General features: G+C 40.7%; 1 protein-coding gene across 1 annotated transcript in view; it reads right to left on the bottom strand.

Annotated features, from left to right (window-relative positions):
• gcc2 (GRIP and coiled-coil domain containing 2) overlaps nucleotides 1-11,979 on the bottom strand; it is a 28,475-nt gene extending 16,496 nt beyond the window's left edge. Inside the window, exons 1-14 of the mRNA XM_084723898.1 lie at nucleotides 11,938-11,979; nucleotides 10,279-10,389; nucleotides 9,888-9,972; nucleotides 9,718-9,797; nucleotides 9,498-9,602; nucleotides 8,843-9,347; nucleotides 6,695-8,580; nucleotides 5,416-5,479; nucleotides 5,151-5,251; nucleotides 4,814-4,912; nucleotides 3,481-3,600; nucleotides 2,029-2,193; nucleotides 1,712-1,816; nucleotides 58-220 (exon numbers count right to left, since the gene is read on the bottom strand). Coding sequence (XP_084580024.1) covers nucleotides 58-220; nucleotides 1,712-1,816; nucleotides 2,029-2,193; nucleotides 3,481-3,600; nucleotides 4,814-4,912; nucleotides 5,151-5,251; nucleotides 5,416-5,479; nucleotides 6,695-8,580; nucleotides 8,843-9,347; nucleotides 9,498-9,602; nucleotides 9,718-9,797; nucleotides 9,888-9,972; nucleotides 10,279-10,389; nucleotides 11,938-11,979 — 3,631 coding nt within the window. The remainder of the gene's footprint in view (nucleotides 1-57; nucleotides 221-1,711; nucleotides 1,817-2,028; nucleotides 2,194-3,480; nucleotides 3,601-4,813; nucleotides 4,913-5,150; nucleotides 5,252-5,415; nucleotides 5,480-6,694; nucleotides 8,581-8,842; nucleotides 9,348-9,497; nucleotides 9,603-9,717; nucleotides 9,798-9,887; nucleotides 9,973-10,278; nucleotides 10,390-11,937) is intronic.
• Between the last annotated feature and the right edge of the window lie 5,819 nt (nucleotides 11,980-17,798).

Here is a 17,798-nt window from a genome sequence, read left to right as displayed (position 1 = left end):
TATTACTTTGTCAGTGTAAAGGATCGTGTACATTGCACCTGAACATCTTTCACCTACCGATTTCCTGTTTGAGTGCGGCCTCCTTCTGGGTCAGTGTGTTTATCTGAGCCTTTAAATCCTCAGCACACTCGTCTTTCTCTGAGAGTTTGGTGTTGAGTTCTTTGACCAGGCGTTCGTAGTCGGCCATTTCCATGTCGAGCAGAGAGCTCTGCTGCGCCTCCTAAAGGCAGAACCAGCATACTACATCATTACAGCGAACAAGCTAAAAGCTCATCTCACCGTCAGCTCATGCATCACAAATTTTTAGGATAAAAAAAAAAAAAATACATTTACATCTCAAGTTTAAAATTAGCTGTTGTCCTAGATATTCTTAAATAAGAGACCTGGATATGACAATAAAATTGTGCCCAGTTTATTCAAGATAATCTGCAGGTAGGAATCACTTTTTTTTCTGCAGTAGAATCCACTGGAACTACTTTAGGATTTAAGTACCACGATACAAACACCATCTAGTCCCATTATACTGAAGAGAAGGCAGCCATCTCCTCGGCTGATATCTCTAAAACTCTGCAACTCACACCACAAAAATCTAGATGGATCAGTAGCACTACAGGCCAGGGAAAAAAAAATGAACTATCCATTTAAGGGACTGTAGTAGCTCTCGTGGCAATTTAGATCCTTTTCTCACATAGCTATACCTATGGTTGGGTGCCAAAAATGGTCGGTTAAATTCTGCTATTGGGGAAAAAAACACTCAGGCGTCTTTGTATTTCTCAAAACCAATCACAGTTGTCTTGGGTGAAGATTAGCACAGGATGCAGTGACAGTGTCCCTGCAAAACAGTGTTGGGGTGCAACATTTGCACATCGGGAGGCGAGCCCAGGCATTAAAATGACTGCATGCCTCCAAAAAAAAAAAGAAGAAGAAAAGGTAGCAGCTGCTAGCTTGTTTCGTACTATTAGCGTTCCAGGTGCTAATTAGTCATTTTCGGTGTATAGGTAACTATCTCTGAGGTTATTCCTGTTGTCTGGGGACTAATTACTACAATTCAAGACATATAACTAAATCTTTTCCTTTCAATGTGGCAGGAGAGCAAGATGTTTTCCATAGATATTTGACCCTTACGTCACATAATTTAAGATTAACATATTTTTGTTGTGTATTTAATTCCATTTAAGTCCACTGAAGTAGCTGTTATTGTGTAATTACTGTTATCCTTAATAATAATAACCCATCATTAATACTTAAATATACTTCCTTAGGGTACATATATCTTTATCACTACCCTTTAATAACAAACTTTCTGGGTCTCTGGGTCAAATAATGAACAGCGTCCAGTGTATCATCAGTTTTTTCTATACTCACATCAAAATCACGTCAGCCTCAAAAATGCCACATTTGTTGGGCTGTACTAACAATGCGGACGGACACATGACAGTCAGACCCCCTGGCAGCTTCCACGTACTCCGCTGTACTATGTAGGTCTCCACTAATGGAAAAGAAACAGCAGCTCGTGCGCTGTGGGCTACAGTTGCTCTCTTTCTCTGTGAGAGGTGCTGCTGTAGCTGCAGGCCGGCCATCACCAGTCCAGTCGCTTGACTGGACAGGCCCTCAGAGACACTAGTGTGTGGGAGGCTGTGTTTGTGTGTGTGTGTGTGTGTGTGGGTGTGTGTGGGTGTGTTTGTGTGTGTGTGTGTGTGTGTGTGTGTACCTTGCGTAGCTGCTCCAGCTCCTGGGCAGTCTGCTGAGACTGCTGCTGCTGCTTGCGGAGCTGGGCTGTCAGCTCTTCTACCTCCTTCGTGGCAGATGACAAGTCCTGGAGAAGCAAACAAACATTCATACACATGCACACAAAGTGATTTTCAGATATCAGCTTTCAAAAACTTGTAGCAGTTCAAGTCTTAAACAATAGTTACATTAAGTACATTAAGTATTTGTAAAAGACTTTTTGAACCAGGTTTCACCCACTATCTGTGGTTCTATGACAAGACCAGCTACAGTAATACAGAGTATTATTATTATTTCTACCTTGATCTTCTGCTCTTTCATAGCTCTCTCAGCCAGCAGGTCTTTGTCCAGATTGGCTGATTGTTTTTGCAGCTCCTGGTTTTGGGCTTCCAGCTGCCTCACTGTGTTTCTCATGGTCTCAAGACCGGCCAGCAGGTCCTCCTTCTCACTGCTCATTGTGTCTGTCTGTAAAAGCAGAAACAAATCGGCATTGCAAACCCTGTCAAGTGATAAATGCACAGGTACAGGAGGCACCTGTAGCTGTTCAGACCTGGTAATAACACGCTTCGCGGGTGGTCTGACCACAAGTGGAAAGCTTTAAGTATGAGAGTTCACTCGAGACGCATTGTAATGCCAGGTGTGACCACTTGTGATTTGATCTCACTCTGTTATGAAAAATAAACAAATTTGCACAACGCGCTATTGTTTATAATGAGCAGCACAACAGTATTAGCCATTAACGCACTGGAACAAATGGACAAAATGTTTTTACACAAAGAAAGAAATGACTTAATGTAGAACATCTGCCGAATTTACAAGAAGGCCTAAATAATTAAGAATTTGTCGTTACAATGCATTTTGCAAACATGTTTATTTGCATTTAGAGTGGAGAAGTGAGATCTTAGCACAAGTGGTCACTTGAGGTGCATCTGGAGATACATTTAATGCCAGGCATGAACTCGTGTACTTAAAGCTGTCCACTTGTGATTGGATCACCGAGGGTGCATGTTAATACCAGTTCTATAGAGGCTCTGAGAGAAAGCTATTTTACTTTCATTTCAGATTCAAGGTTTTCACCTGAAAATGCATGTTGGCAAATGCGCCAAACGTGCACGAACACGTGACGCATTTGAAAGTCATTCAAGCAAAACTGACAGCCGCAGCCTCTGAGGGCTTTCTCCACCAGGAACACTGAACCAGCAGCAACAGCAGCAGCAGCAGCTTCCTCCCATCATCTGTCAGCCAGACACTGAAACTATGATTGGTAAACAGAGATGTCCAGACGTACACTGAGATCCCAGACTAGCTTTCAGTCTGCCTGTTCCCCCCCTTGAGACCCATGAGCGCACACAAGAATAAACCCGTGTCTAAGAAAATGGTGTTGCACTAGCACACAGCAGATGGAAGCTATACCCCGCTCCATTTACCTGCCTGTTGTTCTCTCATTGGAAAAAGACAGTTATGAGCTTGGGGAGAGGAGTATATATATAAACAAAATTTCTCCCCAGCTCATCCAGTCACATCTGATGGGCTATTTGTGGGTGCCGGGCTGTCAGGCATAGCTGGCTAAAGTGTCGCAGGCTGAAATGACTCGCTGTAAATCAAACGAAAACTGAGTTATGCGAGAAGTATTGAAGAGATGTATGGCCGGACAAAGTGGCACTGCTTAGATTTACTAGAGGGTGAGAGCGGTTCGTGTGTTTGTTAGTGGTAATGTGTGGGTGTGTGTGATTGAGTGTGTGTCTGTGTTACCTGTGTGACAGCACTGCTGAGTCGTTTGGTCAGCTCAGCAATCTGTCTCTCCGCCGCCTCCACCTTCTCTCGCTCCTTATCCAGTTGTTCTGTCTGCCTGTCGTAATCTATCTGCAGGTTCTACACACACAAACACACACGCATTCATTACAGGAAGGTGGTTGAGCAGCTCAGTGAAGGTAAACACTATGCATCTCAGACATCAGCTGCATTTACATTTGAGTACGGGACAAAAGTCTCATTAGGCACAACAGAGCAGTTTCTTCCCTAATGGGGACACAGTCGAAAAGCACAGTGCAGTCTGGGGGCTGTTTATGGAGACCTCTGGGAGTGACATCACACACAAAATCTGTTTCAAAGTGAGCATGCCTCCACTTGCAAATTAGCAACATATTAGAAATGCATACAATTAATCAGATGTTTAACGATCAGAACTGCCAGCTTATGTTCGGCTTCTCTGTTGAAGAAAATCTAATTATTTGATTCTGCCATTTACATTTAGTCTCAGTCAGGCACAGTGAGAGGGTATACACTGATGCCACTTTTCCACCTGCAACAGCAGCTGCCTTTAGTAAGGGAAAGTAAAATGGAGTAAAATGATTGATCATCTGTGCAAATTAAAGTCAGGTGGAATCAACAGTGATCCTTACAACTGACCAAAGACACAGGGGTTCATGACCATTAACATGTGGCCAGGAATCAGGTTTCCTGAGATTTATATGTACCCGATTTCGACGCCAGGTTAATACAGAAAACAAACAAAGGAATGCATAACAAATAGGAGTGGGAAGGATATACATATGTATGAGCACATATGTCATTTTATGTAAAGAGGGTGGAGTAAGTTTAAATATAAATATATATATAATAATAAAAATATAAAATATATAAATAATATTAACACAATAGTTATGCTAATTTCCATTAGCGCATCAGTGGGAATCCCCAGTACATGTTAGCACTGTGCCAATGAAACAACTGCTAGTTATTTATGCATTTAAAGAAATAATTCAGGAATCGTAAAAAAACCTCCAAGACAAGAGGACAAGAGACACGTTCACATGCAGCAGCACTGAGGGTGCGCGATTGTTGCACGGAATATAAATGAAAGATGCTAAAACTTTAATTCATATGTAACATTAATCAATGCAGTATAAAACTTGGTATGATTTTACCCAAAAATCTGATATACGCACACATACAGCGACGTTTCTACACCAGTACTCCTGCTGATTCTCCACTGTATGTGGGTCCCATACAACCCCCCAGAAAATCTGAACTACCCCTTCAAACAGGACTTTGTGGTCGTTTTTCTGTCTTGACAGGCTCCTACCTTGTAGCCTTCTGCTCCGTGAATGATATCTTTCATAGAGCTGTTCATTTTCTCCCTCTCTGCCTTCAGTGATTCTACTTCCTCCTTCAGGGTTGCAACCTGGAATAAAATCAAACAAATTAAATATTAATCTGTGTATAATTACTAATCTGAGCACTGAGGAGAACCTTTGATCTATATGTATCTGGTGCCGTGAACATGAAACACAGCTTTCTGATACCATAAACTTCATAAAGAGTCTGATATCAGAATTATAGAGTATTACAGTTCATTCTGCTGATTGTTGTATTTACTACTATGTTCACTGTGTTAAATAAAGGATAGCAAACGAACATACCTCTTTCTTACTGATGTCCAGCTCCTTCTTTGCTTTGATGGCCACTGCCTTGATTTTGTTCATCTTCTCATCCTTGTCTTTGTGCTCTTTCTCCAGTAAAGCTGAGGGAAACAGCAATAACAGGGTCTGAATTTATAATCCATAATTCACCACTGGCTCCAAAGAGCAGGCAAACTAAATGGGTATTTGAGGGACCATAAATTTAGTAGAATAACTTGCAGAAATTACTCTTACTCGTTAACATTGACAAGTATCATCTCCATACCTAATTTCTCTGTGACCTCACTGGCTGTGTTTCCCTCAGAGGAACCAGACTGGGCAGCAGACTCCTGGGAGAGTAACAGAGGAAAATGAGACAAGGTAGACAAAAACAGAGAGCAGAAAAAAAGAGCACTGCAGTAATACACCAATCATTTTTTTTTGTCATTTACACAAGAGAAACATTAATCTGTGTACATGCATTTGTTTTTCACTCTAGGTAGAGTGGATAAACATAACCCTCCTTCCACTGACAGAAAATAAAAACTTCAACAGTTCTAGAGCTGCAAAAACCTTTAATTCATCTATCAGTTTGTCTACATATTATTAAATCGAGACAGCAGTTTAGTCTATAAAAATGATGAAAATAATGCCAAATGGTTGGACATTGTTCCAATGGTGGTATCAGAAAAAGCACCGTTATAAACAGCAAAGCACCTGATGAATTGTTGTCAGATTAGGCAGCTAAAGCAAAATATGGTCAATCATCACAAGTAATTATTTATTTATAACAGTGGTTATAATCAGGACTAGGGTTGCAAATTTTGTGCATTACCAAAGGTGCATTTTTTTCTCGTCCCCCCCCCCCCATTTTAAGTCTAAGTTTAAGTTTCCATCTTCAACAAATGCATCTGCCAGATGAAACGATGTCAAATGAGGCGTAATTACTGCCATTTCTAGAATTATTAACAACTGATACATTTTTAATCGGTAAAATTCTTAACAGAGATTAATCAATTAATAATTAATCTTTAACATTTCTAACCAGGACAACCTTAAAGGGATAGTTTGGATTATCTAAAGTTGTGCTGTGGACGGAGTCGGACGCAAAATATATTTTTGTCGGCCTCTTACAACAGGAAAACGCTGTCACATAAGCCAAATACTGCTCATTCCAAACCAACAAAACTTCATTGGTAAAATCAGTAATTTTAGCTCACAGAACACAAGAGCTGCTAATCTACCGCTGCCTCTGATCTGCTTGTTTGTTTGGTATTATGTGGCTTAGTGGTTTTTAAAGATTCATTCAGATTCACTGAAGTCAGACAATGACACAAACAGGCTAACAGTTTGAGGCAGCGGCAGACCAGAAACTCCCATGAACTGTGAGTTTTTGCCAAAGGAGTCTGATTGAGCACGATAGAGCAATATATAACAGCGGTTTCCCGTCAGAAACTGTAGGTAATACAATGACTATCAATATGTACCTCATACAACCCTACTTCAAATAATCAGAACTATCCCTTTAACTGACAAATTCACATTTATTGTGGAGCTTCACTCACCTGGAGAGCAGCCATCTCGCTCCTCAACTGAGAAACAAGTGAATCCCTCTCTGTCAGCTGCTCTTGGAGCTCTTTTTTCTCTTTCTGCATATTCTCCATTTCTCCTTTCTCCTTCTCTTCTTTCTCCTCAGTCATCAGAGAAATGTGGTCCTGCAGTTTCTTGTTCTCCTCATTAATCCTCTCATTGACTGACTTCATATCCTCCAGGTCTTTCTGCAGCCCTTCGGTATCCCTCACCACCTCCTCCAGGTTGCTTCTCAGCATGTTCCTCTCCTGTTCCAGCTCTGTGATGCGAGCCTGGAGCTCCTTTTGCGCCTCCTCTAATGCCATTACCCCTTGAGCCTCCTCAAGACTACTCTTCAACAGGCTCCTCTCCTTCTCCAGCTCATCCACGCGTGCTCGGAGCTCCTCAACTTCTTCTGAGGAGTTTCTCAGTACTTGAGATTGATTTTCCTCCAGAGCTTGGACTGCGGTGCGAGCCTGCTCCGCCTCCTCTGACAATGAATTCAACTTCGCTTCTAGACGGATCTTCTCAGATGTTTCCTGCTCCAGCTGCACCTCCACAGCTGCCAGCTTGGAGCCCAAGAGCTCCTTTGTTTCCTGGGCTTTGGAAAGCTCAGAGGTTGCCTCTGTCAACCTCTGATGCAGGTCAGTCTTTTCTGTGGAGAGCTCTTTGATATTCTGCTCCAAAGCAGAAACTGTCTCCTGCCTTCTGTCCAACTCTTCTTTCAGCTGCTCCTCTATCTTTCCCCTCTCCTCTTTAAGCTGTTGCACTTCATCCTCCTTCTCTTTTTTCAGGATTTTCATCTCTTTTTCTTTCCCCTCTCTACACAAAAGCACCTCTTTCTCTTTCTCCTCCAGCAGCCTCTCAATCTCTTTTTCTTTCTCGTTCTTCAGTTTTTCCATTTCCTCTTCTCTGTTCTGAAGCTTGATGAGTACCTTGTCTCGCTCTTCAGTCAGCATGATGACCGTCTCATTCAGTTCTTGAGTCACGTTTTCCTTCATCTGCAGCTGGGAGAGGATCTCCTCATTCTGCTTCGTCAGCTTCTCTACAGATTGCTTCAGCTCACAAGCTAAAGTTGCTTGTTCCTCCACAGAGGACTGGAGTTTCTGGTCCTCACCTGCGGAAACTTCAAGCTTCATCTTTAGGTCTTGTAAGTCCTTCATCAGAGTGTTTTTCTCCTCTGTGACCGCTCTTATACTCTCCAACAGCTCATTCCTCTCCTGGCAGAGTTGCTCTATCTTGTCCTGAAGTTCACGTACAGTATTGGCCCCCTGCTCCTTCATGGCTTCGTACTGGAGAACAAAATCTTTTGTCTTCTCACCCAGTTCTGTCTCCACGTTCTGTAGTATGTTTTTCATTTGTTGACACATAGCCATGGCAGAGTCTCTCTCTTGGGTCAAAGCTTCACACTGGGCCTTCAGCTCCTCTGGATTCAACTGGTCCCCAGGACCGATTGCTGATTCTTTGGATTCACTTGGGAGGGTGTCCTCTGCATCTTTGTGCATTTCAGTCAGATCCTGTACTTCCTCTTGTTCAGGGTTAAGGGTTACAGGGTCATTGGGAGCACTTTCCCGGTTCATCTGCAGCTCATTGATTTTGAACTCCAGCTCCTCTCTCTCCATCTGGAACTCCTCCTTGGTCCTCTCCAGCTCCGCCTCCAGCTCACCCTTCACATTACTGAGCAGGGTGAGCTCGTCCTGCAACATGGTGCTCTGGGCTTGAAGTTCTTCCAGGGCAGCTCTCAGTCTTCCGGTCTCAGTCTCCTCTCCATCACCTTGGCTTGAGTCGCCCTGACTGCAGCCAGACAGCTCCAGCATTTTGGCGATCCCTGAACCTCGGGCAGGTTCCTCGTCCTCCTCTTGCACATCCTGCAGGTAGCTGTCTGGAAAAATAAATGTAACATTAGCTGAAAAGTCCTTTTGATTTACATCTTATAAATGATGCAAACACGACGATAGAATATCCTAAAAAACCTTAAGGTTGTGCGTATACAGTATTGTTTAGACAGGTGACATCACCAACAGTAAACAGCAGTGGTGTGGATGACTTGATGAGTTTAGAATCAACCACACCAAAAAAAAAAAACTTGGACTCAACGTGTACTTCACTTGATAAAGTGTTATTCAATAAGTGTGCTGTTATACCTTTGAGAGCGAGCTGCTCGGTCAGCTCCTCGTGGAGCAACAGGAGCCTCTCCCTCTCGATTTCACAGTCCTCCTCCAGAGCCCTCATTTCCTCCTCATGCTGCAGACTCTTCTGAGCCAGCTCCTCCTTCAAGTTCTCCACCTCCTGCTGGGCTTCCGTCAACTTCCTCTGGTGGCTCTCCTGCAGCTCATCAATCTCCTGCGAGGTTCGCTCTTGGATCCCTTTCAGTTCGGCTCGAAGGGTTTCCAGCTGAGCTTCTAAGCGACGGTGGTCTTCTTCAACGCTCTCTTTTGCACCAGCATGTTCAGCAAGGCGCTCCCTCTCTCTTTCACTCTCCCTCTGCCGGTCACTCTCTTCTCGCTCTTTCAGTAACTTCTGGAAATAAGCAACTTCTTCTTGGTGTTTGTTGTTGGATTCCTCAATGCTGCTCTCTAGGGTTTTGATCTTGCTTTGGTGATCTTCTATTACACGGTCAAGCTCTCCTTGCAGCACTGCTAGTTCATCCTGCACAACATAACAGTTATGTGGGTCTGGTTTCATTATAAACATACATGTATCAATGAATTTAATTTACAATTTAAATGCTCTTTAGCTGCTTTAGTTAAAACTGGTTAATGAAGTTACACATCAAACAGTGTTTGTGTTGTATTTGACCTTGGCCTGCTGCTTAGTCTTCTCCAGCTCTTTACGAGACAGTGCAAGACTTTGCTGAGTTTCTGCCTTCTCCAGTAGCAAGGCGTCCATCCTCTCAGTCAGCTCCTATTACACACATAACCACATGATTCACAAGATACGGTGTGAAAATGAAGCACAGCATGTCAGCTGAAAAATATTTACAGCAGACACATGATGAGTTTCTGCCCTACAAACAAACCTGTATCAGAGCGGAGTCATCTGAACTGCTGTTATTGTTTTTGGATTGCTGTTTGAGGGATTCAACTTCTTTTTCCAAATCTGAAAAGGGAAATAATGTCACATAATTGTACACGATTCGTCCACAGAGTCAAAGAGACAAACACAAGCTTTTAAAGCATTTATAGCTACCAGCACATCTGCTCTTCATCTTCTGCATGCCGGCTATCTGCTTCTTGGCAAACTTGATAAGGTCATCTTTGGACAGTGTGTCCAGCTAAAACATAAGAAAAAGAGAGGTACATGAATCTGTACAAATACATATCAACACAGCTACAAGTCACATATGCTTCGTTCTGAATCTTCCCACCCTTCCCAGCACCCAAGTACATCTTTCTCCCTCACAGTTTTCAACAAAATAAATAAACAGTCCCCATATTTCTTTGAAAAGGTCCTTTTTTCCCTCAAGAATATAGGTTATCTTTACATATTTAACTGTGAATCATGTTTACACAAATTCAGACACACATTACAGACTTTGATAAGCTCTTTTAAAAGTAACATGTTTCCACATGTGCAGTACCTTTGACTTGCCTGCACCTGCTGGTGACTGAGCCACAGGTTCCACACCGGTACCACCAGGGTCCTGTATCAGTGAAAGGAAAAAGAGGACATGACAAACCTGAGTAGGTGACTGTTGCAACAAACACATTTAAAAGTTGAGAGGGATATTAACGCCGTCATTTGTTGGAGGAAGTATTCAGGATCTTCTCTTCAGTAAAAGCACTAATACCACAGTGTGAAAATACTTCACTACAAGTGAAAGTCCTGCATTCAAAACCTTACTTAAGTAAAAGTATGTATGTATTATCAGCAAAATGTGCTTTGAGTATGAAATGTACAAGCATTCATTGTGCAGTTAAATAGTCCCTGTCAGGGTTTTCCTGGTATATATGATGTTTTTAGATTAATTTTTGTGCTGCGTTAATGTCTATGTTGCATATAACTGCTGCAGATGTTTAAGGCTGTGTTGATTTTAAGAACTTCATACACTGTTGAGCAGTTTAATCTACCCAACAGTGTATATGTTAGTACCATCACTGTCGTGTCAGAACCACACGTCTCTATAAATGTTTTCAACTTTGCGACAACGTATTTCTCAGGTAATCCAAGTGGGTTTTTAAAGAGTTTATTGAGCTAAAAAGGTAGGAAAATTACCTCAACCCATAAAGGAACCCTTCATCCTTCAGTTTATCACAAACATTCAAAAAAAAGGAATTTGGAGATATATGGTTTTCTGAATCTGAAAAGTAACAAGTAACTTAAGTTGTCAAGCAAATGTAGTTCGTAAAAAAATACAATATTCTCCTCAGAGATGAAGTTGAGCAGAAGTATGAAGTTGCATAAAAGGGAGGTAAAGTTAAAGAACCTAAAATTTGTACAGTACTTGAATAACTGCTCTTAGTTACTTTCCACCACAGCAGGTATGCTATATAGCCTATTGTTTGTTTGACTGCTTCACTTCAGAAGTCAGCAAAGTATTTCCTTTGAAAAATCAGATATGTAATGTTTCTCTGCTTGCTGACAAAAGCTCACTGCTGACAGAACATCTTTTAAAACTTTTTATGTTTTATTAGGAGCTGCATTGTAATTTGGCACATACTGAACAGAAAGAGTACTTTTATTTAAATGTCAACTTTAAAAAATGTTTGTCTTTCCCAGTGTCAACACTCACACAAGTAGTTACAACCATTTAGAGAAACATGTTTTTTGCTGGACAGGAAGTTTATGACAAATAGTTTCTACTTACTATTTGTTATACACTTTAGCGTTTGTCAAAGTGGAGAGCAGTAAAACAGTACAATATTTGCCTCTGGGATGCACAGGAGTAGAAGTTGTGTAAAATGGAAATACTTAAGTAAAGTACAAGTACAAGCAAGTTTGTACTTAAGTACAGTACTTGAATAAATGTACTTAGTTACTTTACACCACTGCTGGTATGTTATTTCTTGTTTGACCGACTGACTTAAGGCGTCAGCACAGTACTTCCTTTGAAAATTCTGAAATTTAATATTGCTCTGCTTGCTGGCAAAGGTATATTACAGACAGAACATGCTTTAAAACTTTTTACGTTTAATTAGGAGTCACCTTTCAATTCGGCTTATACAGAACAAGAATAAGTACTTTTATTTAAATGTCAGCTTTAAAAAAGCTTCGTCTTTCCCAGCGTCAGCATTTTCACATGTAGCTCCACTGCATGGCGGATGCAAGCAGAGTCAACCATTTCGGAAAGCTGGTAGGTGACATTGTTAACATGAGTGTTATAGCAAAAGAATACAGCGTTAACGCTTCACAGTAGCCATTTTGATGATATTGAGAGAATTTAAAATACAAAGGTTGGAATGTAGTTAGTCTAGGTGAATTAACATTACATCTGTTGAAGTGAACCTGCTGCTGCGTGCTCCGTACCAGCCCTGTTTCAAAGTCCACACACAATTAAACGTGAGCAGCTTATATACGATATTACAAACGACAAAGCATCATATCACCAGCTAACTCGAGGATGATATACATCCATTACTAAGTTGTGACAGCCTGGCTAAAGCTAATTCCTCGACCCTGAACATTTATTACCTCCATCTCAGTCGTTGTTTAGCGTCTCTTCAGTCCTCTGACGAACACAGAGAGATGACCGGTGAGAAGACCGGACGGAACCAAAGCGATATGTGGAAAAATGTACGATTTCTTGAGGATTTAAGACGGAAACATCCCCTCTGTTTTGGTTTGGAGTTAGCAGGCTAAAGCCAGGACCTGCTTCCGCAAACGTCAACCAAGTGACGTCGGTATAATTTACGTCACGCACTCAACAGGATACACGAAGGATGAGGATGGCTCAGGATAAACATACCTTTATTGTTACTTTTTCTGGTACAATCTTTTGCATATCATCACTTTGTGTAATAATTGTGCACTTTCATACATACCTCACATACAATTATATAATCTTTTTTAAATGAAAAATACTTTTCATAGAATTTTTCTGCAGGGGCGTAAATATGGACACTGTGGTTGCAGTGGGGCTCGTAGGGTTTCAGGGGCCGCAGAGAGAGGGGGCCCTCCAACAATGTGCTAGGACTGAAAAAGGTCATTGTGAGTGATTCAGAAATGTATCTGTGTACAAACAACAACTCACTTTAAATTAAAACCTTAACTTTAAATTTAAATTTAAAACCTGTTCCATTTAAACCTGTTCCATTAAAACCTGTTCCATTAAAAAAAATAAATCAACCTTTTTGAAGACATACATAGAGTATGTCTTCAAAAAGGTTTATTTATTTTTTTTAATTTTTTTTTTTACTAAAATAGTCACTAGCAGTCTATAACAAAATATGCCTATTCTACATCAACTATAAATTAAAGTATAAAAGAACTATCTAAATAGTATTAAATACATTTTTTTTTTCTTTTTTTGGTATTTTTGTCTTAATCAGATATGCAATGACGATTGCTGGGTAATGTTTTTTTTTGTGTGTTTTTTGGCACATTCTGATTTTAGATTTTACTGGTGTTTGAAAAGATACTTGCTGGGTTATGTACAGTGCCGGTCAAAGAATTGGACACATCTTCCCATTAAATGTTTTTTCTTTGTGTTTATTATTTCTCTTCTTCTTGTAGATTAATATTGGAGACATCAAAAATATGAATTATGGAACTATATTGAATTATGTAGTGTGAAAAAAAATGTGAAAACAAGGCAAAATATGTTTTTCCTTTTTAACAATCTAAAATAGAAAATATTCTTGCACACTGTTTTTGGCATTTGCAATCAAAGATTTAATTAAACCATTGTTATTAAATCTTTGATTTCGAGTCTTTTTGCTTTTTATTGTGGACTCATGGTGTTCTACACACCTGTGGACCTAAAAATGTGCAAAATGTGTTTGCTCTTTCATATTTTAGATTCTTGTGGCCATGTTTTGCTTTAATGAAAACACTGTTGGTGTAATCTGAAGCATTTCTTACAAAAAAAAAATATTGAATGAGAGGTGTGTCCAAACTTTTGACTAGTACTGATTTATGGTTGATCGTTTGACAAGAAAATACAGAAACAGTAGCAAGTTTAGACACAAAATCTGTCAAGACTGGCAAGCTGAGCATCAGTGCAGAAGTTCAGCTGGCATCAGCATCAACGCTGCCATCAGTGGTGGGTCAACAAGCATGCAGCCAGTAACAGTACCATAGCAACCTGTGTGTTTACTTCATAACTAGTGACTAGTGTGTACTAGCGCCCATCATTACTACCTAACATCACTGTTTAATTGACACCTGGTGGTTTCCAGGAAAGACTAACAAGCGATAGAACTTTTTCACGGCTGCCATTTTGACATTGAGTAAACAGAGGTGTTACTAATGACACTAATTAAGGTTCTGTTCCCTTCCAGACTGAGTCAGGGTGCTGTTATTGTGCTCACTGGGTCCTGCTACACTAAATGGAGCAGGACTATCCTTAATTGGTGTCATTGTTAACATTAGTGTCTACTACTTCATATTAACATGGCTGCTGTGAAAAAAAAGGGGCAAGGTCTTAAAGCACTATATTGCATAGTAGCGTTGTATATCTGGCCCCTGCAGCACAGTGTTACCTGGAGGCAAAAATGTCATTACCTCCACAGTGTGTGACCTGATGTCTGAGGGCCTCCAGCATGTGTCATAACTGAGGGATGAAAAGGTCAAATTAACACCTTTACCCTGTTGTAGGAAAGCTGGTTATATCTGAGCGTCCTAGAGGTTCCAGTACTGAAGAGTGAGGGGAAAAAAATACCATGGTCCACATAGCCTCAGGGCATATTAGCTGGGGCCATACATTAAATATGTAAGGGATAATGTACAGTGAGCAAATCATCATATATTATCCTGCTTATTACACAGTTACTAACCAAAATAAGTCAATCATTTGACACAAAATATTAATGTCAAAATTCTTTTATTGATTTAAATTCAGAGTCTATGATCAGAGCTGTGTCCATAGCAACGGCCTTAGAATTTTGCAATTGACCAATCAGAATCAAGTATTTAACAAAGCTGTATAATAAGTAAGGGATAATATACAGCAGGTCATTACTGTGAAATAAACTCTGTCATGATGTGTTAAAGTAAGTTATCTGTCGAATTGCCATCGTTATGGCACACTGAATAATAAATGCAACAGCCTTCAGGGTAACACTCCTGATAGTGGTGTATCCACGAGATTTCTGTCAGTTCTGGTTGTGTTCTGGCTCTTCCGTAAGTATAAACATATAAAGATATATGTCGTGATAATTCCCTTCTTTGAAACTTAAGCACTTCAGCCCTCAAACCCATGAATAAACCTCACAATCCATTATTCTGTTGTCTAAATTTGAACCATCTTGTAATGACACCTGTTGTCAGCTTTTGTTTGTTAAAAAGCAGAAATGCTACAAATGTGGATGCTTATGGCATGCTCACAATCAGAGTCTAAGATCTCAGTGATAATACAAGATGACTGTTTTGATCAAACACTTCTCAGTGCATACTTCTCCATTCTCTGACATGATTTGAACTTTATTAACTCCATTAGTTTAAACATTTCCTACCATTTTAGTGGTATAGATATTAGATCTTGAACATGAAGAAAAAACATTAGCTGTGCAAATACGTACGGAATATATTACAGCACTGCAGCTACACATATGTATCATACTTTAAGGTTGGTTTATTAAGTAAAAGGAGAAGCTGAGATGTGTACCATGCAGTGGATTAATCTGAATAGTCACATTAGTGACAATTAAACACATGTTTTGATGAGCGGTGTTGAAAAAGCTGCAGCAGAGAAATGAACAGAACACGCAGACCTGGACAGAAACCTCTGCAGAGGCCTCTGCAGAGTTTGCAGCCATACATACTGTAGCTGTGAATGTCTTTTTCACTGTGTCTGCAGGGCCATATGGGGCATAAAATCACCCCAAAGCTGTCTGATGCTTCATGATGTTGTTTTTTGGGACCGCTATAGGGAGGTGGGGGGGGGGGGGTGTATCTGCCCTCATGCTGACATCAGGCCTGTCACAAACTCAATGGACGGTTTCACTGTGCTTCTGTATTCCCATCACGTGAGGTCCAGTTTTATCTGTTGAATATGGAGAGCGTCTGTTTTGACACGAGTGATAGAAGCACTGACGGAGGCAGCTTAGCGAGATGCCTCTCATCCTGACAAGGCTGGGATGCTCCGGGCGGAGGGGCAGGGGCTCTGCCGACTCCCTGTCTCATCTGGAAGAGACCCATCCCTGCCTTCCGCCCCGCCTGGGTCAAACACACCCATCCATCACGGCCCCTCCCTTGTTTTCTCCCAGGGCATCGAGCAGTATTTTGGAGCCATTTTTCTCCCCCCACTCGTGGCCGTCAGTCAGGGACGGCTTTGCAGTAATATAACTGACACTGGCTGGCGTTCAGGGAGTAATGAATAGCCTAGCTGGGTCTATCAGGAGGAGCAACAGACACTCTTTCATGCTTCTCTCTTTCTCTTTTGCTTTCCCTCTATATATTTTTATCTCTCCCTCACTTTCTCCTGCTGGTTTCAGCTCAACAGTCAGTCAGCAGTAATGCTTTATATTAAGAGGCTTATAATAGTTAGTTAATCATAATAAGACCCTTATAAGATGCTAAGTAACAATAATAAGTGTTAATAAGACAATATAAGTTTATAATAACATAATAAACTTTTTATTCTAGATTATAAGACATTTATAAGCAGTCTTATAAGAAACAGATGATAGCCGATGAATTTTGAACGGTGATTAAACTTGAGCCAAACTATGTGTGGGTTAAACAGTATGGTTATCTAACGTCTAACGTCACTTGCATAGATTTATGTGAGTCTACAAAGATGCATATACTGTGTCTAAGCAGTGTCACCTTCTACTGCGCTGCTGAGTATTATTAATGTCTTCTGTCACGCCAAAGAAGTGACATCAAAGTGATTTTTATAGCTGTGGAGCCAGGTCAATACCATAAATGTGTTAGACGACAAACATTTCCTGTGAAAAAAAGGGTTGTACGAATTAAAAAAGCTGAACGTGCATTTGATATAATGTTTCCATTGGCTTTATGTGTTAAAATGGTATACTGGGTGTGGCAAATAAGTAGTAAAGAAAGAAAAAAATAGTTACAATGGACTCTGGAAAACAGCACACAGATCAGAAATATTAGTGTCACCTTGGACTGTGAGGACTGAAAAACTTGTCCATGCTTTTATTTGCAGTCTAAACTACTGCAGGATTATCCAAAATCATGTCAACAGATTTTTGCCGACCAAAGGCACAAATGTTTTTGACTCTGATGCACCATGCACAAGATACCAGATGCGCCTGGCCACGCCTTTATTTTGCCTTCATTTTTAAACTCCCTGCCCATGGCCGCACAGACCAGGCACAAATTTATTTGATATCTTGCAGATGTTGCAAAAATGACTGAAACTGCTCTGGTGTAGGATAAATGTAAGGGGCTTAGCGAAGGGCCAGTAAACAGTAAACCTTTTTTTTTTAATTTGAAGGTCACAACAACACTTTTTGAGCCTGACCACCTCATGAATCGACATTAGCTTATTTAACACCAGGCCACCAGTACTTTTAAAGCTGAATCAGCGACGTGTGAGGCTGTAAACTTTGGATTGAACTTTTTTTTTTTTTTTGTCAGTTTCAGCCATTCGTTGAGATTAATCATGGTTGGTTGTTGTAGAAACATGAAAGTGAGGGGCACAATGTCATCCTCTTCAGCTTTCCCCTCTCCTCCTTCACTCCGCTGCACTCCACCTCCTACCCAATCAGTAAAAGGTGACTTTGGGGGTGGCGGGGTGGAGTGGTTATGCCACTGACCTCCTACAGCGTGATTGAAGCCTCTCCATGGGGCCCCTTCAGAGACAGAAAGATGGACTGATTGATTATTTACTGAATAAACAAGAAATTGACTGCGAGGACGCTGTAATTTAGATTATGACTCAAATAATCTCAATAAACATGGACAACTGATTGATAAATACTGACCAAGTATACCTACATTAATAATTGACCTCACAACTTTTGTTTTATT

This window comes from Lutjanus erythropterus, chromosome 8, assembly GCF_056507025.1.
Source record: "Lutjanus erythropterus isolate fLutEry1 chromosome 8, fLutEry1.hap2, whole genome shotgun sequence".
Taxonomy (NCBI): Eukaryota; Metazoa; Chordata; class Actinopteri; order Lutjaniformes; family Lutjanidae; genus Lutjanus; species Lutjanus erythropterus.
This window is presented reverse-complemented; position numbering and strand designations above follow the sequence as displayed.